The 18,000-nt window shown below is 32.8% G+C and overlaps 1 protein-coding gene across 4 annotated transcripts in view; it reads right to left on the reverse strand.

Moving 5' to 3' along the window:
• Window positions 1-18,000, reverse strand: part of GPATCH8 (G-patch domain containing 8) — an 85,150-nt gene that overhangs the window by 25,327 nt on the left and 41,823 nt on the right. For 3 of the 4 annotated variants that reach the window (XM_031468621.2, XM_064495782.1, XM_064495780.1), the window contains 2 exons: window positions 13,957-14,024; window positions 13,203-13,289 (listed from right to left, as the gene is read on the reverse strand). In XM_031468621.2, the coding sequence (XP_031324481.2) occupies window positions 13,203-13,289; window positions 13,957-14,024 (155 nt within the window). Of the gene's footprint in view, window positions 1-13,202; window positions 13,290-13,956; window positions 14,025-16,104; window positions 16,150-18,000 lie in introns of all 4 variants that reach the window. The other variant, XM_064495781.1, reaches the window with a different exon arrangement.

The raw sequence follows: 18,000 nt of genomic DNA on the forward strand, positions 1-18,000 counted from the left end.
TTATATATTCTGGAAATTAAACCTTTGTCAGTCACTACCCATTAGTCTTAATGAGGTTTTGTTTCAAAAGTGTGGGACTGACCCAAAGAGGTGGTCCAACTGGCCTCAGCAGTTTCACTTAAAAACTAGACATCAAAAGACATCTCAAAGAAGTTGAATATATTCATTTGTTGTAAGGTAGCAAAGAAGAATAAGAAGGGGAAAAGAATGATAAATGATAAATGACTGTTTGCTAGCCTTTTAGAGCAGGGTAGATGCATTACTCTCATAATGAGTAACTCCTTCTATCTAACAGACTTAAAGATAAATCTCATTTCAAAGGCTCTAAAATCAGCCTTTTATTCAGTTTTGTATTTTTTTGGATACATTTTCAAAGCAGCATCTATCACCTCTCTATATTTCTCACATGAACTACTTAATCAATAAGCAAGAAAAGGTTGCTTTAGTTTGTGGAATGCCAGTATTTAACTAGTGTGGTTAAATGTGTTAAAATTGAAAAGTGAATATATAGCATATTATGATTTTTACCCTATTCAATTCTTCTTAACAGCTTTCTCTCAGCATCCTGGGCAATTTCATGTTGTCTGGTTATTGAGCAACTTGTGGATATTCTCCCTTATCAGTATTGGTTTCCCAGAAAGAAGTCAGAAAGCTCACCTTCCCAATCCCTCTTAAAACTAGGGTGCAGACATATGATCTACGCTCTTCCTGTCAAATTCATCTGCGTGAAACTTTTCAAAAGTGAGCAGTATAAAGAAGTAGATGCCAAATGGAATCCCATCTTCTAGCAATGGTGGCTGTAGAAGCATATTTTAATTATATCTTGGTTTTTGTTTAATTCTGTAATTTTTTAAATGTTTATATACATTTGGAAGATTAACTCTTCTAAAAAAAAAAAGATACCAGAAGAGTGGATTAAAAAAAAAACCACAATCCAATTAAGTATTGATTGTAAGAGATTCCTTATTGTTTTCTCAAGTCTTTCAATGGGAATCATGTTCCTTTCTCCTGAAGTACTTTCTTTGAAATTTCTTTTAGAAGAGTCTTTTGGTGGCAAACTAATTTTTTAATCTGAAAATTTATCTATTTTCATCTTTATTCTTAAAGATATTTTTGCTGGGTGTCCAATTCTAGGTTAACAGTTGTTTGCTCTAAGCACATTCAACATTCCATTAGACTGTAACAGAATCCACGTTGTATTCAAATTTCCTTGTTACTGTAACTGTTCTTTAAAAACTGTCTTCTTCTTTGGCATGGTACAATTTTACCATGATGTATCTACATATAGACTTCTTAATCTTTTTCTAACCATTTAAAAAAACTGAAGACAGTTAATTTACAATGTTGTATTAGTTTCAGGTGTACAGCAAAGTGATTCAGTTACACACATATATATTCTTTTTCCGATTCTTTCCCATTATAGGTTATTATAAGATACTGAATATATAGTTCCCTGTGCTATACAGGAGATCCTTGTTGTTTATTTCATATATAGTAAAGTGTATATGTTAATCCCAAACTCCTACCTTATGCCCATCCACCCCCCCACCCCCATCCCCCCTTTCCCCTTTGGTAATCTTAAGTTTGTTTTCTATGTCTGTCAGTCTGTTTCGGGTTTCATAAATAAGTTCATTTTTTATATTTTAAATCCCACATATAAGTGTTATATATTTTTCTTTGTCTGATTTACTTCACTTAATATGATAATCTCTAGGTCCATCCATGTTACTGCAAATGGCATTATTTCATTCCTTTTTTTGGCTAATATTCCATTGTAGATAAATATCACATCTTCTGTATCCATTTATCTGTTGATGGACATTTAGGCTGCTTCCATGTCTTGGTTATTGTAAATAGTGCTGCTATGAACACTAAGGTGCATGATCTTTTGAATTAGAGTTTTCTCTGGATATATATACCCAGCAGTGGGACTGCAGGATCACATAAGTCTATTTTTAGTTTTTAAAGGAAACTCTCTACTATTCTCCATTGTGGCTGCACCAATTTACATTCTCACCAACACTGCAGGAGGGTTCCTTTTTCTTCATACCATCTCCAGCATTTATTATTTGTAGACTTTTTAATGATGGCCATTCTAACTGGTGTTTCTTTTTAAATCTTGTTTGAGATTCATTAGGCTTCCTGTGAATTATGTCTTTCATCAAATTCTGGGATCTTTTCTTTGAACATTGCCTCTACCCTATTCTTTTTTTCTTTCTTTCTGGAACTCTGTCTAGACAAATATTAGAGCTTCTCATTCTTTATCATTCAACTCTTAACCTCTTTCATGTATTTTCTTTCTTTTTTCTCTTACATTTTTTCCTATGATTTTATTTTACTTTATTAATAGACTTTATCTTTTTAGAGCAGTTTCAAGTTCACAGCAGAATTGAGCAGAAATACAGAGAGTTCGCACAAAGCCCTCCCCACACTCTTTCATGTATTTTGCGTTTCTCTCTTTCTTGCCCTTCCTCTCTCTACTTCTAATTGCATTCTGATATTTGTTCAGATGTGTTACAATTCACTGTTTGACTCTGTGTAAAATGCTATTAAATCCTCTGAGTTTTTAAGATAGTCTCTTGCCTTTTACTCAGCATCTCAATCCCTCTTTATTCTTAAACATATTAAATATGCTTGTTTTATATGCTGTAATTGGAGCTGACAATTCCAATATCTTAAGTCTTAAGGAGTCTGATTTTGCTCTTTTTTCCCCTCTCCTAACTCTAGTCCATAGTGTTTAGTTTCTCAGTTGGATTTGTGATATGACTATGATCTCCTGTTTTGGGGAACTTTATCTAGGAGTTCTCTGAAGCCTAAGTTGCTCTAGAGAAGTTTGAATTTGCTTCTTCCTAAGGGCACTATTTGCCTGAGACCACTTTACCATATATTTCACTTATTCTTAATATGTCATTGATTATTTTATGTCCCACTAAAAAAGAAAAAAAAGATAGAAATAAAATTCTGACAACTGAATTTTAATTAATTTTGGAAAATGCTCAGTCATTATCTCTTAGAATTCACCTCATTTATCTCTCCTTCTACTGGGACTTTAATATATTGTATTAAACTGTCTGATATCCCATTAATCTTGGATTAATGTTCTGTTTCTTTTTTTACTTTTTCTTTCAATTTGTTTGGATAATTTATATTAACTTGTCTTCAAATACACTGATTCTATCTTTCGCTGTGTCTAGTCTGTTGACAGGCTCACTGAAAGAATCCTTCATCTCTGACATTGTATTTTTCCTTTCTTTCTGGGTGACTGAATCCATTCCTGTGATCTTAAAATCATCAATATGCTAGACATCTCTCAAACCTATACTTCTTGCTCAGAGCAATTTCCCCTTAAATTCCACAGGTGAATTATTTTGTTGGTTATTTTTACTGGATGCATATTAAGCACCATAAATTTCAGATGCTCCAAAATGAACTCATTCCATTTACACCATCTGTTCTGTCTTCTATGTTTGGTTATATGTGGAAGATATAATGGGAATAATCAGTTTTTTAATTGACTTATTATTACTGCAAGACAGAAGAGAGTTAAAATGGAATTAAAATAGTCTAAGATGTTATATTATCTATGAGGAAGGTAAAGTAAAATATAATAAGTATGTACACTGTAATTTCTAGGGTAACTACTAAAATAGTAGTGTATTATTCCCAGTTTAATGGAGAGGAAAAAAGAAGGATAAAAATAATCAATACAAAAGAATGCAGAAATAAAGAAGGGGGGACAAAAAGGACAAAATAAGATAACCGATTTATGTCTAAATATATTGGAAATGACATTACCTATATTTAGATTAAATATTCCAATTAAGAGAGTCTGGGGAAAAGAGAGACTGGAAGACTAGATAAAACACCCACAAACAATCTGATTAAATGTTGATTATAAAAAACGAAAAGAAAAAAGGTGGAAAAGGATGTATCGGAAAATACACTAACTTAAAATAAAATTCATGTCAAAAATAAAAAAGAAAGAAAGAAGAGAAAAGAAAATACACTACCCAAAATAAAGCTATTAAAATTGAGTATCAGACAAAAGAAACTTTAAGGCAAAAGTATCACTTCATAATTACAGGCTCAATCTACTAATAATTATAAAGTTGTATGTAGCTTCAAAATATAGATTAAAAAATGTCAAAACTGTAAGAAGAAATGGAAAAATACATCAGTGGAAGATTAACATTCCTCTCAGTAACTGAGTTTAAGCAAGCAAAAAGAATTTTGTAAGAATATAGTTGATTCAATCAAAACAATTAACAATCTCAAACAAACAGAATACGTGGAAAACTGCACCCAACAACTGAAGGATATATATTCTTCTCAAGTAAACAGAGTATTTAAGAAGACTGACCACCTTATTCTATTTCAAACAACTGATATTATTCGCTGTATTACAATTAAATTAGAAATCAGTAATATAATCATTAGGGGAAAAACAGTCACATGTTTAGAAATCAAGAATCACTTTTAAAAAAACTTAATAGTTAAAGAAGAAATCATGGGGGGAGAGGGAAGAGTGGTAGAGTACATGCTTAGAATGCACGAGGTCCTAGGTACAATCCCCACTACCTCCATTAAAATAAATAAATAAATTAAGTAATTACAAAAAAAAAAACTACTTACCTCCCTGCCAAAAAAAGACGAAATCATAATAAACTAGAAAATATTTTAAACTGAGAGATAAAAATGACACATCTCAACTCCTAAGATGTAGCTGAAATGATAATACTGAAGGGAAAGAGGAGGGAAGGGGAGAGAGAACGGAGGAAGAGGGAGGAAGGAAGAAAGAGAGGGAGGAAAGGTACAAGAACTGGAAAGAATGACACTGAAATGTCCTTATTTGCAGAAAAGACATAGGAAATCCAACAGATTCTTCAGATAATAAATTCTTATCAATACTAGTAATGAAAGGTTGCTGGATACATTAAAAAAAAAACCCCAAAATATTTCTGTATATCAACAACAAAAAACAACATTAGGATTTCTGGTATGCACGTGGCAGCATATGAAAAATCTTTTCTTCTTGGATATGATACAAAAGGAAAATGGTGACATGATGTGGAGAAGGAAAAAAAAATGGATAAGAGAAATTAAACTCCTTACAGAAGCTTTGTGAGGAGAAATGCTGTAGAAGCCATACAAGGCCAGTGAGCAGTGAAAAAAGGTCAGTGGTAGCAGATTTCAGAAAACGATAGCAAAGACATACTTCAAGTAAAGGACTCATTTGAAGTGATATACCTACATCTCTTGCACTCATCAAGAACTTTTGAGACCTAGAAGGAGCAGAGGGAAGAACCTGGACTAGAGCAACAGGGAAACATTACTTCAAATATACAAATCCCTTCATATATACAGGCCAAAAGAATTACATTCCTTGATCTACAGGTTGAAATGGCATACTGTGTGCCAATGAAAATGGTCCCAAAACAGTAGTCACAGTCAGTACTGTAGTAAAGTTACTGACTCTTAAAGGTAAAGACTCCTTAGAGCAGATAGGCAAAACAATCAAATAAAGAAATCAGCCCAGCCTTTGACTTCTTCTGTATTATATTCAATTCCAGAAGTCAGTGGTACTTATAATAGATAAAGAAAAGTACTTATAATGTAAATGAGGGCAACTCATGGTATCCAAAAATTTTAATATCTACCACAACCTAGCAGCAACATTCATAAAGCAGAAATTAGTGGAGATTAAAGGAAAATAGATGAACATACTATACTAAAGTAAGGAGACTCAAATCATCTCTCATTTCATTATAGGTCAAAGAGATAAAAATAAACAAAGAAACAGAACACCTTAAGGATATTCTGATAAGGTGTGCCTGAAAATAGGGCATATACCTTTTTAAAAAGTAGTCATAAAACATTCAGCCAAAAAGACCCTATAGAGGAGACCATAATAAATTCCAAAAAGAGGAAATAATGTATGCAACAATATATGAACACAGTACAATGAAACTAGAAGTTAACATTTTTAAAAGGTCTTTCTATAAATCTGAAACTAGAATTTCTAGGGAGAAAATAATAACAACATTATGTATTAATATATAACGGCTACAGCTGAAGTAATGCTTAGGCAAAACATACAGGTTTAATTTTACTTTAAAACAATAAGATAATAAAAAACAAATAAAAACCATATCCTGGATAATGTCTTATATACGTATACCAGGAAATATATTATTCCATTTATACAAAATTCAAAAACATGTTAACATTAAACAATACATGCTTAGGGATATGAAACACATTTAATGCATTTTTAAAAGGAAGGGGAAATTTTAAAGGTAGTAACACTTTCTAATTCATTCTATGAGATCAGTATTACCCTGATACAAAGATATCAGAAGAAAACTACAGACTAACATCTCTTACGAATATAGACGCAGAAATCTTCAATAAATTGATAGCAAACCAAATCCAGCAGCATATTAAAAGGATTATATACCATGATCAAGTAGGATTTACCTCAGGAATGCAAAGTTGGTTCAACATATAAAAATGAATCTATATAATACACCACATTAATAGGAGGGAACCTCACATGATTTTTTTTCAATAGTTGCAAAGAAAGCACTTGACAAAATGTAACACCTTTTCATGAGAAAAATACTCAACAAACTATTAAGAGAGGGTAACTTCCACAATCTGATAAGAGTATTTACGGAAAACCCCCAGCTAACATTATACCTAAAAGTTGTTAGACTGAAAGCTTGCCCCAATAAATCAGAACAGAGATGTCTTCTCCCCTAAGACAGAGATATCTGCTCTCTTGTCACTTCTCAACATTATACTGGAAGTTCTAGGCAGGGCAATTAAATGTGTTAAAAAAAAAAAAAAAAAGGGACCCAAATGGGAAAGGAAGAAGACAATCTTTATTCATGAAATAAACCCTAAAGAATACACAAGAAAACTATTCAAGCTGCTAAATGAGTTCAGCAAAGTCACAGTATACAAGATTAATACACAAAAATCACAGTAGCATTAAAAAAAAGAATACTTAGAATTAAATTTAACAAAAGAAACAGCACTTAATAAAAACATTACTGAAAGAAATTTAAGAAGATCTAAATAAATGGAAAAAAATCCTATGTTCATGGACTGGAAAACTTATTAACATTGTTAAGACAGCAATACACCCCAAACTGATCTACATTCAACATAGTCCTTACCAGAATCCCAGCTGACTTCTTTGTAAAACTGACAAGCTGATTCTAAAATTCACAGAGGGGGAAGGGTATAGCTCAAATGGCAGAGCACATGCTTAACATACATGAGGTCCTGGGTTCAATCCCCAGTATCTCCTTCGAAAATAAATAAACCCAATTACCTCTCCCCTCTAAAATAAAAAAAAAAAAATAAAAAATAAAATTCACACAGAATTGCAAGGGACTAAGAATAGCCAAAATAATCCCAAAAATGGATAAAGTAGAAGGGCTCACACTTCTCAACTGCAAAACTTGCTTCAAAGCAACAGTAATCAAGACAGTATGTTACTGGCACAGGGGCAGACATATAGATCAATGGACTACAACTGAGAGAAAAAAACCCATATATATGATCAATTTATTTTCGATGAGATGCCAATACCATTCAATGGAGAAGAACAGTCTTTTCAACAAATGGTGCTGGGCCAACTGGGTAGCCACATGCAAAAAGAATGAATTTGGATAAACAACAAGGTCCAACTGTATAGCACAGGGTAACTTATAACAGCTTATAATGAAAAAGAAGATGAGAAAAAAATATATATAACTGTATCACTATGCTGTATACCAGAAATTAACAAAACATTGTAAACTGACTATACTTCAATTTAAAAAAATGAATTTGAACGCCCTACCAAATATGACATATAAAAATTAATTCAAAGTATATCAAAAGACCTAAATACAAGAGCTAAAACCATAAAATTCTTAGAAGGAAACATGTTACTTTTCATAGCCTTGAATTAGACAATGTGTCCTTTTTCTTATTATCAAAGAGAAAACTGCAAGAGAATAAGGCAGAGTGAAGGATTTATTTAAATTGGGTGGTTGGCTGAAACATGCTGTACACCAGAAACTGACACAACACTGTAAAATGACTAAACAGATAAATAAGGTGGTTAGAAAAGGTTTCCAGTGAGGCAATATTTAAGCTAAGACCCAAAGGATAAACCACAACAATGTGAAAGATTTCTAATCACAGTGGCATGACCATTCCATGTTTAAGAACACTATTTAGACAGAAAGAGGGTACAGGTCTGAAACCAAAGAACTCTAGCATTTAAAGTTCAAGCAGAAGAGGAGTCAACAAAAGAATCTATATAGAAGCAGCAAGAGAGGTAAGAAGGGAGAAATCCAGGAAAGCATAATATCTTCAAAAGCAAGAGAAAAGAAATTGTTTTAAAGAGAAAAGAGTTGTCAATTGTATTGAATGATGCCAAGAAACAAAATACAGAATAAAACAAGATGTTATATAGAGTGCTTTATGATCCAGCAATCCCACTTCTAGGCAAATATCTGGAGAAAACTTTAATTCAAAAAGATACTTGTATCCCAATGTTCATAGCAGCACTATTAACAATAGCCAAAACATGTAAGCAACCTAAATGTGCATCAACAGATGACTGGATAAAGAAGATGTGGTATATATCTACAATGGAGTATTATTCAGCCATAAAAAAGATGAAATGATGCCATTTACAGCAACATGGATGGACCTAGAGATTATCATACTATAGATCAGGAAGACAAATACCATATGATATCACTTATACATTGAATCTAAAATATGACACAAATGAACATATTTATAAAATTGAAATAGACTGACAGACATAGAAATCAAACTTATGGTTACCAAAAGGGAAAAGGGGTGGCGGAAGAATAAATTAGGAGTTTGGGATAAATTAGCAGACACAAACTGTTATATATAAAATAGATAAACAACGAAGTCCTACTTTATAGCACAGGGAACTATATTCAATATCCTGTAATAAATGATAATGGAAAAGACTATGAAAATGAATATACACATATATAATTGAATCACTTTGCTGTATACCAGAAACTAACATAATACTGTAAATCAACTATACATCGATAAAAATTTTTTAAAATAATAAAATAAGAATTTTAAAAGGTCTATTGGATTTAGCAAATAAAGGTGTCCTGCAGCCTTAAATAAACTGGTTCAGTAAAAAGTGGGTTGAAGAGTACACAAAGAAAGGGGTAGGGAAAAGACAATAGAAAAAGAAAAAAGGAAGAGAAGGAAGAGAGAGATTTCACCATATTTTAATTCTGTATAAAATAAAACACAGAAAATTTAATATACAGCTGAGCTCAACAAGACAGGGCAATCCCTAAGGACCTGAAGGTGAGGCCTGAGGAACTTGATGGTAGAATGCTAACTAAGCTCTCTCTGTGAAAAGCTCAGAGATATGAACAGTTGTCCCCATCCTTGAAACGAGGACTAGAAAAACTGCACTGTATCATCATCTGCTGTCCTTTGAATGCATCAAGAAACTCGCCATCTACCGAAGTATAAATGGAAAAAGGTGATGTATAGAAGGCTGAAATTTCGGACCAGAGTCATTGGTGGACCTAAAGAATTTACACCTGTCACTCATAGCAGGAACCCTTAGTTTTACATATTAACATTTTAAAACTAGTCCATATGAACTGAGGTCTTCAGTTAAAGACCCAAGGCTCTAGCAAAGGCACATATGGACTCCTCTAAAATCCAGGATATGAGAAATGTCCACAGAGGATGAGATGACAATCAAAACTGCAAACAACACAAGGAAACAAATCACTGTGAGAAAGTCAGGAGAAGCAGCAAACTATAAAAACACTTAACAAGTATTATAGATAACAGAAGATTTCAAAGAAATGATAAAATAAGAACATTAAGAATGTTTAAAAAAAATCAGAAATAGTAACCAAAAGGCAAAACTAGGGCATTATTAAAAAACAAAAAATGGTAATTTTTTGGAAAAAGAATCAGAGATATTTTAAGAACTAAAAAAAAAAAGCACTGACTCTTGATAAAGCTGACATATAATAAAACAATACTTATAAATGTTAACTGTAGAACACAGGTGGTATATGGGTATTCATTATATAGTTATTTCAATTTTTCTGTATGCTCAATAATTTTCATTATACCACTGAAATAAAAAATAAGTAAATGATGTTAGGTAAAGCTAGAAGAAAAAATCCCCTATACTGTCTTCTCTAGTTTTTTCCTTTTACATTTAAATCTTTATTACATCTGCAACTGCAACTGATTATTGCATGGTATTGGGGTATAAAGTTCAAATCTATTTTCCATATGGATAACCAATTTTCTCAGAACATTTTACTGAAAAGTTCATTCTCCCCTCACTGCAATACCATCTTTGTCTTATCAAGTGGTCAAAAATGTAAGAGTTTGTGTCTGGGCTCTCTTTTCTGTTCCATTGGTCTATCCTCATGCCAATATCACATGTCTGAAGTACCATGATGTTCAATCTTGTATTTTAAGGACTGCTTTGACTATTCTTGGCCCTTCACACTTCCATATAAATTTTGGAATCAGCTATTAAATTTCATACAAAATCTTGTTGGGTTTTGATCTGCTTGATTTGGATGTATAGAAAGTTGGGGGAAAATAGATATCTTTACAATACTGAGTCTTCTAATTCATGATCATTAAAAAAAATCTCATTTTTTATTCATTGTTCTTTAATACTTCTAAATAACGCCTTAGAATTTTTGCCTTAAGTCTCTTGTAACTCATTAGATCTATTCCCAGATGCTTCATACATTTTTTTTTTGCTATTACAATTGGTGACATTTTTATTATTTCCATTGTCTCTTTGTTGTTGATATAGAGATATGCTGATTTAAATTCATGATATTGCATCCTGCTAAACTCTGTTATTTGTGTAATTCATCTGTAAATTCCTTTGGATATCTATGAAATAATCACACATGTAAACAAAAGAGTTTTGTTTCTCCCCTTCATCTCTTAAATCTTTGTTTATTTGTTTCTGCCTGTCTGCCTTATTGTGCTGCTTAGGACATCCAGCACAATATTTAATAGAAACAATGACAGCAGGCATCCTTGTTAGGTTTCCCCATCTCAAAAGGAAAGATTTCAATTCTTCAATAGTAAGTATGATGTCTCATATCCTTTTTGTAGGCATTCCATCTGGTTTAAAAAGGTCTTTTTTTTTTTTTTTTTTAATAAAAAGGTCCTTTCTTTATCGAGTTAGACAAGACTGTTCATCATGTATGAATGCTGAATTTTATATAATGCTTTCGTTTGTATACTGCATCTATTGAGATGATTTTTTTCCCTTTAATCACTTAATGTGATTGACTAATAAACTGATTTCTAACATTAAATCAATTTTGCATTGCTGGGATAATCTGGTTATGATATATCCTAAATTAGTTCTGGTGTTTTAAAATTTGCACTGTTTTATAAATCAGAGTGTCATATAACTATTCTCATACTGTCCTTTTCAGAATTTAGCATCAAGGTAGTACCAGTTTCTCATTAAATGAGCTGAGAGTTTTTCTTCATTTTCAATTCTCTGGAAGATCAGCAATTGTTGGTTACAACTGAAGTTATTTCTTTTATGAATTTTGATAGAACTCACTAGTGAAGTTATCTGGGCTATATGGAAAGAATTTTCACTACAGATTCAATTTATATAATATACATTATAGGACCATGAAGTTTCCTATTTCTCTTCAAGTCTATTTTTAGGAATTTGTCCATTTAAACTTATCTTTGCATTCAGTGGCATAAAGTTATTCACAATAGTTTTATCTTTTAGTGCCTGCTGAATCTGCAATGATATCCTCTTTTTTCATTATTGATATTGGTTTTTCAAGGTTCTTTTCCCTCTTAATATCACATCAAAAAACTAACTTTTGGATTTATTGTATGTTTGTTTTCGGTTTCATTCTTTTCTCTTCTTATCTTTATCTTATCTTCATTATTTCTTTTCTTTTCCATCCTTTGGGCTTATTTTGCTATTCGTTTGCTAACTTCCCGAAAGGAATATTTACTTTATTTATTTCCTGCCTATCTTTTTTCCTAAGATAAGCATTTAAGGACTTGTACTTGCTATCAAATATCATATTGCTTTAGCTTATCCTACAAGTTTTGATATGTAGTATTTTTATCTTTCAGTCCAAAATATTTTCCAATTACCACTGTTATTTCTTCTTTTACTGATCGGTTATGCAAAAATATGTATTTTAATTTTGAAACATAAGTTTTTCTATTACCTTTTTTTTTAAATTGGACAGCTTTTATGGCTTGATAGCTTGATTTCAGTTATTTGAAATTTGTTATTTTGTTTATGACACAGAATATGGTAAAAAAAATTTGTTTAAATAAATGTTTCATAATTATTTGAAATTTGTTATTTTGAAAATGATTTGGTAAATCATTTTGTTAATTATTTTGTTCAAATCTTCCAAACATCCTTGCCAATTTTTTCCCTTTACTTCTCTCAATTACTGAGAGAGGTATATTAAAATCTCCCATTACTGTGGTGGCTATAGACATTCCTCTTTGTAGCTGTCAGGTTTTGCTTTATATGTATTTTTATGGTAGAATAGATTAAAAAAAATTTCTTTTCTCTCTTCTTACCTTAAGTATTCATGACCAAAATCAGTTTCTATACAGTAGTCTTAAGTAAGCCTGTTTATTACCTATTTTATGGTAGAAACTGGGCATGCTATGACATCCTGAAAGGCATGTTTCCTGGTCAGTCTTTGAAAGCTAACTTGTAACATTTTCTAAGCTGCAGATTTCTGAAACTATCAGCTTAAAAGGTTAGATGCTGAAGTTCTCAATTGTTTGTTATTCTTAAAACATCTCATTCATTAAAAAAAGAGAAGGCTTATCAATAGGTATCAAGCTCTCAAAGGACTACTACCAATTTCTACTGCTACTGCTACCTAATGTGTACCAGACACTGTGTTTTCAAACACTAATGCACTCTTCTAACAGACTTACAAAGTGGGTATTATTATCTCTATAGTTTTTACAGAAGCAATAAATAAGGAAGTTAACAGAAACCTGAGGTCAACTACTAATCACCATCAAATGCCAAACAAATGTTGTAGTCAACAAAGATTGTTTCCACCAAAATGAGTATCTCAGTGTGAGCACCCCACATATACGAAATGCCTTCAATTAAGTACCTTGTACTTCTGTCTCAGTTCTTCCGTGTCTTCTTTTTCCACTTCTAGGACACGGCGCCGTTCGGTAGCATCTTCGGCATAATCAAGCTTAAGAAAAACAGATGCAATGTCTTATTTCCTAAAGTATCCCCAATTAGCTACAAAAAAGTCATTTGCAGAACTACAATGTTGTATGAAAATAAGAAACTTTATATTTTGCTCAACTACCTCTTGCTTTCTTGTCACCCCACAGAGAAAATAGCATGAAAAATAGTTCATTAATCCTTTCCTGCTGGTTGTTCCCAACAGGCATCATTTGTTGATAACAGACTTTACTTCAATGTTCAATGCCAAAGAATTAGGAGTAAATGGAGAAAAATATTTTAGGCAATGAAAAGAAGGTATCACAGATGACAACTGTACACAGCTATATAGGGACAGAGCTTCTACCATAGCAAATATTTTAAGAGTTGAACAGCACTGCCTACTAAAATGAGCACCAGGGTCAGGGTTTAAGTCTGATCTTGCCTTGTGGCGCAACCCTGGGGAAGCCACTCAACTTCTTTATGCCCCCAAAAGAGGGGCATTATTTGCCACCTACCTGCCTCAAAGGCAGCACTAAATGAGAACATAAAATATATTTTTAAATTTCCCCTCAAAAATATTAAAACCACATTCTATCTAAAAAAATGTATTCTGGCATTGGCATCTGAATTTGGAGTTGGTATAATATGAAATACCCCATAAAACAAGTGAACTAATGAGATCAATTTACCTCCATTTCCATGCGACCCATACCCATGACATCATACTTGACAACAATTGGAATGGGATCTGTTCTCCCTGCAACAGGAACACATGATCAAGGTAAGATGCAAAGCTAAGTCAACAACTCTCTTTACACATTGGGTTTGGGTGGTTAGAGATCTTGCCTTGGAGTGCAGAGACCAGAAAGCTACAGTGAACCAAACACAAGCCATTCTCACAGCTTACAATCAAACCTACCTCTCCCAGTTTAAGCCCAACTAACCACCTTGGTTGACCTTCCAGTTGGGGATGATTCCAGATTACTATGGCAAAATTAAGTAAATAAGTAATGCAAAGCACTTCTAAGCAATGGCACCAGGAAGTTTAAAATCAAAAACGTTAGAAATTCCATATTTAAAAGACCCCCAAATAACTTTACATCAAGAATCACCTCACTCTTACTGTCCACTGACCTCTTCCCACACACACTTTTAAAACTAATAATAAATAACTCAGCTGACATGCTTAAATCAAAAGAGCACAGTTTCCAACATGATACAAGAAAACTCTATAATTTTAACTCAGCAAGCTTTATATATTTTTTTGTATTCAAAAGATGCTTTACAATTAAATGAGGTTGTGCAAAAATTAAGTAAAAAGCAACAGTTAGTTGCCCTTAGGAATGAAGAATAGTTTTACTTTTAAACTGGTGCTCTGAGGTCCCATTTTTCAGAGTGGATTTAACACTGGCTGTGGCAATCAGTAAGCTGTGAAAAGGACTAGTTGCGAAGAAAATTGACTTTAAACTAATTGATCTATGCTGGAGATTTTTAAAAAAATGTATATTTAATCCACTCATAACCAGCCAAACAAAGCAAAATGGGGCAGACAAGCACTTTACTACCACAGCTGTTTTACATCACAACTTGCGCTGTTTATTGTGATGTAAGCCCACTGAAAAGAGGACTTACCTTATCCGCTGTATACCTTTGGTGAAAAACACAATGTTTACTTCCCTCATCTTTTCACTCAGGCTGGTGTAAACAATTGTTTTTTTTGTTTTTGTTTTTTTGTTATACACACATATATATTATACCTTTGGGCTAAACAGTTGAGTTTTTTCAGGCTACATCTGAGATATTACCAAAACTAAATTTGAAAACAAACAAAAAATGGTGAATACCATTATCATGACTAGGATCAGTCCAAGAGGAAAAAAAACTTTCCAAAGCAACCAGCAACCGCTTGTATCCAGTTGCTCTGTATTTGTGGGATTAATTTTTGTCTTTAAAAAGTAATGAAAAACAAATTCACAAGTTTAACTACGTATCACCAGTATACCATTATTGCTTTTAAACAATAAATAAGGAGATAATTAGAAGTAATTATCACAATGGAAAAAAAAAAGTCTAAGTAAATAAAGAACATCTCATGCCAGAAAAAAAAAGAGAAAAAAAGTTCTAAAACACAGCCTTCTTTTAGATACTATCAAAGACTGCCAGTTAAACAAAATGAAAATGCATTACTACCTTATGCCCAATGGTATAATAAATAAGCAGTGACTGCAATCTTTAGCAAAAGGACCAAATTAAAGACAGGTTATAAAAATGACTTCCTAGGTGCAATATCACTTTCATAACGTCTCAATCAGGGATTTACTGGTAAAAACAAATGGTCCGATGAAAGAATTGAAAAGAACTGTCAAACGAATTTATTTTTTTGTTTGTTTGTTTTGATATCTTTTTTGGTCTGTCAGAATTTGTTTTGCAAGAATCAAGAAAATTTTGGCACAAATTCATTACCTCTGTAAACCCCTGTTTATAAACTCTGCATTAGTACTTTTGCCTTCTAAGGCAGTCAAAGTTTGTTTTAATTTATTTATAAATTGCAGTAGCAAGTGCTAGTGCCCATTACATTGTGGGGAAATCAAGTTTTTTACAGTATTAGAATTTAATGTTTTAACTGATTTTTTTTTTTGGCACTTCTAACACAAACAGATATATCCCTTCTTAACATTACCCTTTAATGAACAAGGATCAGACAAGTTGCATAAGGAAAGGAAAGGAAAATGAAAAAGACCAAGCAGAAGGATGAAGGCTACAACAGAGAAAGTAAGCCTAACATATTGGTGCACTGATGACAAAAGGAGTAATTCAGTCTGAAAATTAAAAATTACCACTGCTAAGTTTACCATCACCACAACAAGTCCAGGATCATAATGCTGTAAAAAAGAAACACCATTTGTTAGGCAGAAACCATTAGGGTAGAAAACAGGCCTTCTAGCAGGCAGACAGGATGGGTTAAAGTAACAACTGGGCTTTGTCCCTCCCCCAATTTCAACTGGGGACACAGGAAGGACACTTTGTGCTACTGCAAATGTTTTCACTCTGGTCGGATCAGGGTGTGAGATTTTTCTACTGCTACCTGAGAACACGAACAGCCTCCTCTAAAATAATGCAAGAGAATTGGGGGGGGGGGGGGGGCGGAGAACTAGCTCCAGCTTCCAATCTCTCATTTAATAACTACTCACTCTAGTAAAGTATTCAGGGCCCAAAGTGGGACTTTTCCTTAAAGAAATAACACCAAAGACAGATCAACTGGACAGTGATGATCAAGTCATTGCTTCACTAAAAGAACTCTAAGGGGATTTGGGGGTGGGAGGGGATCATCAAGACCTTACTAAATATTTATAGTAAGTAAAAGGAAAATAACCTTAGATCTTCAGAAAACTTATGTGCATTTGAATTCTGCCATGAATGAATAAAATTCTTCAAGTAGCTTCCCTCAGAACTTTGTTTCCTTGTAATGAAGTCTTCCCAAGCCTGCCAACATCTTTCTTTCTGCACACAACTAAGCCAAACTTTGAAGGAGACCAGGAATTCCAGACAAAGCGGCATCAAAAGGGCTGTCATATTTACAATTAGTAATGCCCACTGACAGGTAACACAGACAACAAACAGTCTGGCTTTACAAACAATCTGAAAATAACATTACTGCCTGGGCCAAGCAGTAATTTCTGTCCATTATTAGAGGCTCCAGACCAAGGAAAAATCCCACTGGGAGAAGACACTGAACAATACAAATAGGAAGAGGTTGCAGCACTAAAAAAAAAAAAAAAAAAAAAAAAAAACCTCAGTTTATTCATTTGTGATCAATGATAAATCCTATCATAAAGAACACCACTGTGGAACATCTGAATAACAATCTATAGGGATATCTTTTCAAAAGGCAGATAGATAGTAACAGAATGTTAGCTAATACAATATTCTCTAGAAACTCAACTTCTTTTGAAAACAAACTGAACTAAATACAGGTTCCCTATTTCTTGGCTTCTTTTCATGGGGGCAAATATTTCTTAAAACCCATTAAAATAAAAACTTTTTTGTTTATTTCATTTCAAAGGAGGCAACTTCAACCAGAACACTAAACACTTTTCCTTAAAAGAAACCGTCCACCTCAGCCAAAGATCTATATATAGATAACTATGACTGTGATTCTAGCCAACTGGGCAAGAGGGAAAAAAAAAAAACATACCACATCTAGAATGTGCCAGAGTGGGGAGGTTATAGCGCAGAGTGAGAGAGTGCATGCTCAGCATGCATGAGGTCCTGGGTTCAATTTGCAGTACCTCCATCAAAAATAAATAAATAAAATGGAATGTGCCAGTACCAATGTATTCATGTGATAGAAAAAAATTAATATTCATATCTTCTAAGTCAAAACTTTAAATATATATACAAATATTGTATCATTATGTTATACACCTAAAACTAAAATACTGTATATCAAATGAATCTCAATTTTCTTAGAAAAAAAACTTCAAATGTTTCTTTAACCAACCAGTATTGTACATTCTGTATTTCAAACAATGACAAAAGTGCTAAAATGTTCATATATGGATCTCTTGCTAAAGTGTGACAGTACTGTGACTTATCATAACTGAAGAGAGAATAAGTCAAACACAAAAACCCACTGACTGCCTATAGACACACTGTTTCTGAGAACAATCTCTTATTAGTCAGTTTTGATTTAAAAACAGCTAAGGATATATAAACCACAAAATTGGCCCAAA

The sequence above is a fragment of the Camelus dromedarius genome, chromosome 16 (assembly GCF_036321535.1).
Source record: "Camelus dromedarius isolate mCamDro1 chromosome 16, mCamDro1.pat, whole genome shotgun sequence".
Classification (NCBI taxonomy): Eukaryota; Metazoa; Chordata; class Mammalia; order Artiodactyla; family Camelidae; genus Camelus; species Camelus dromedarius.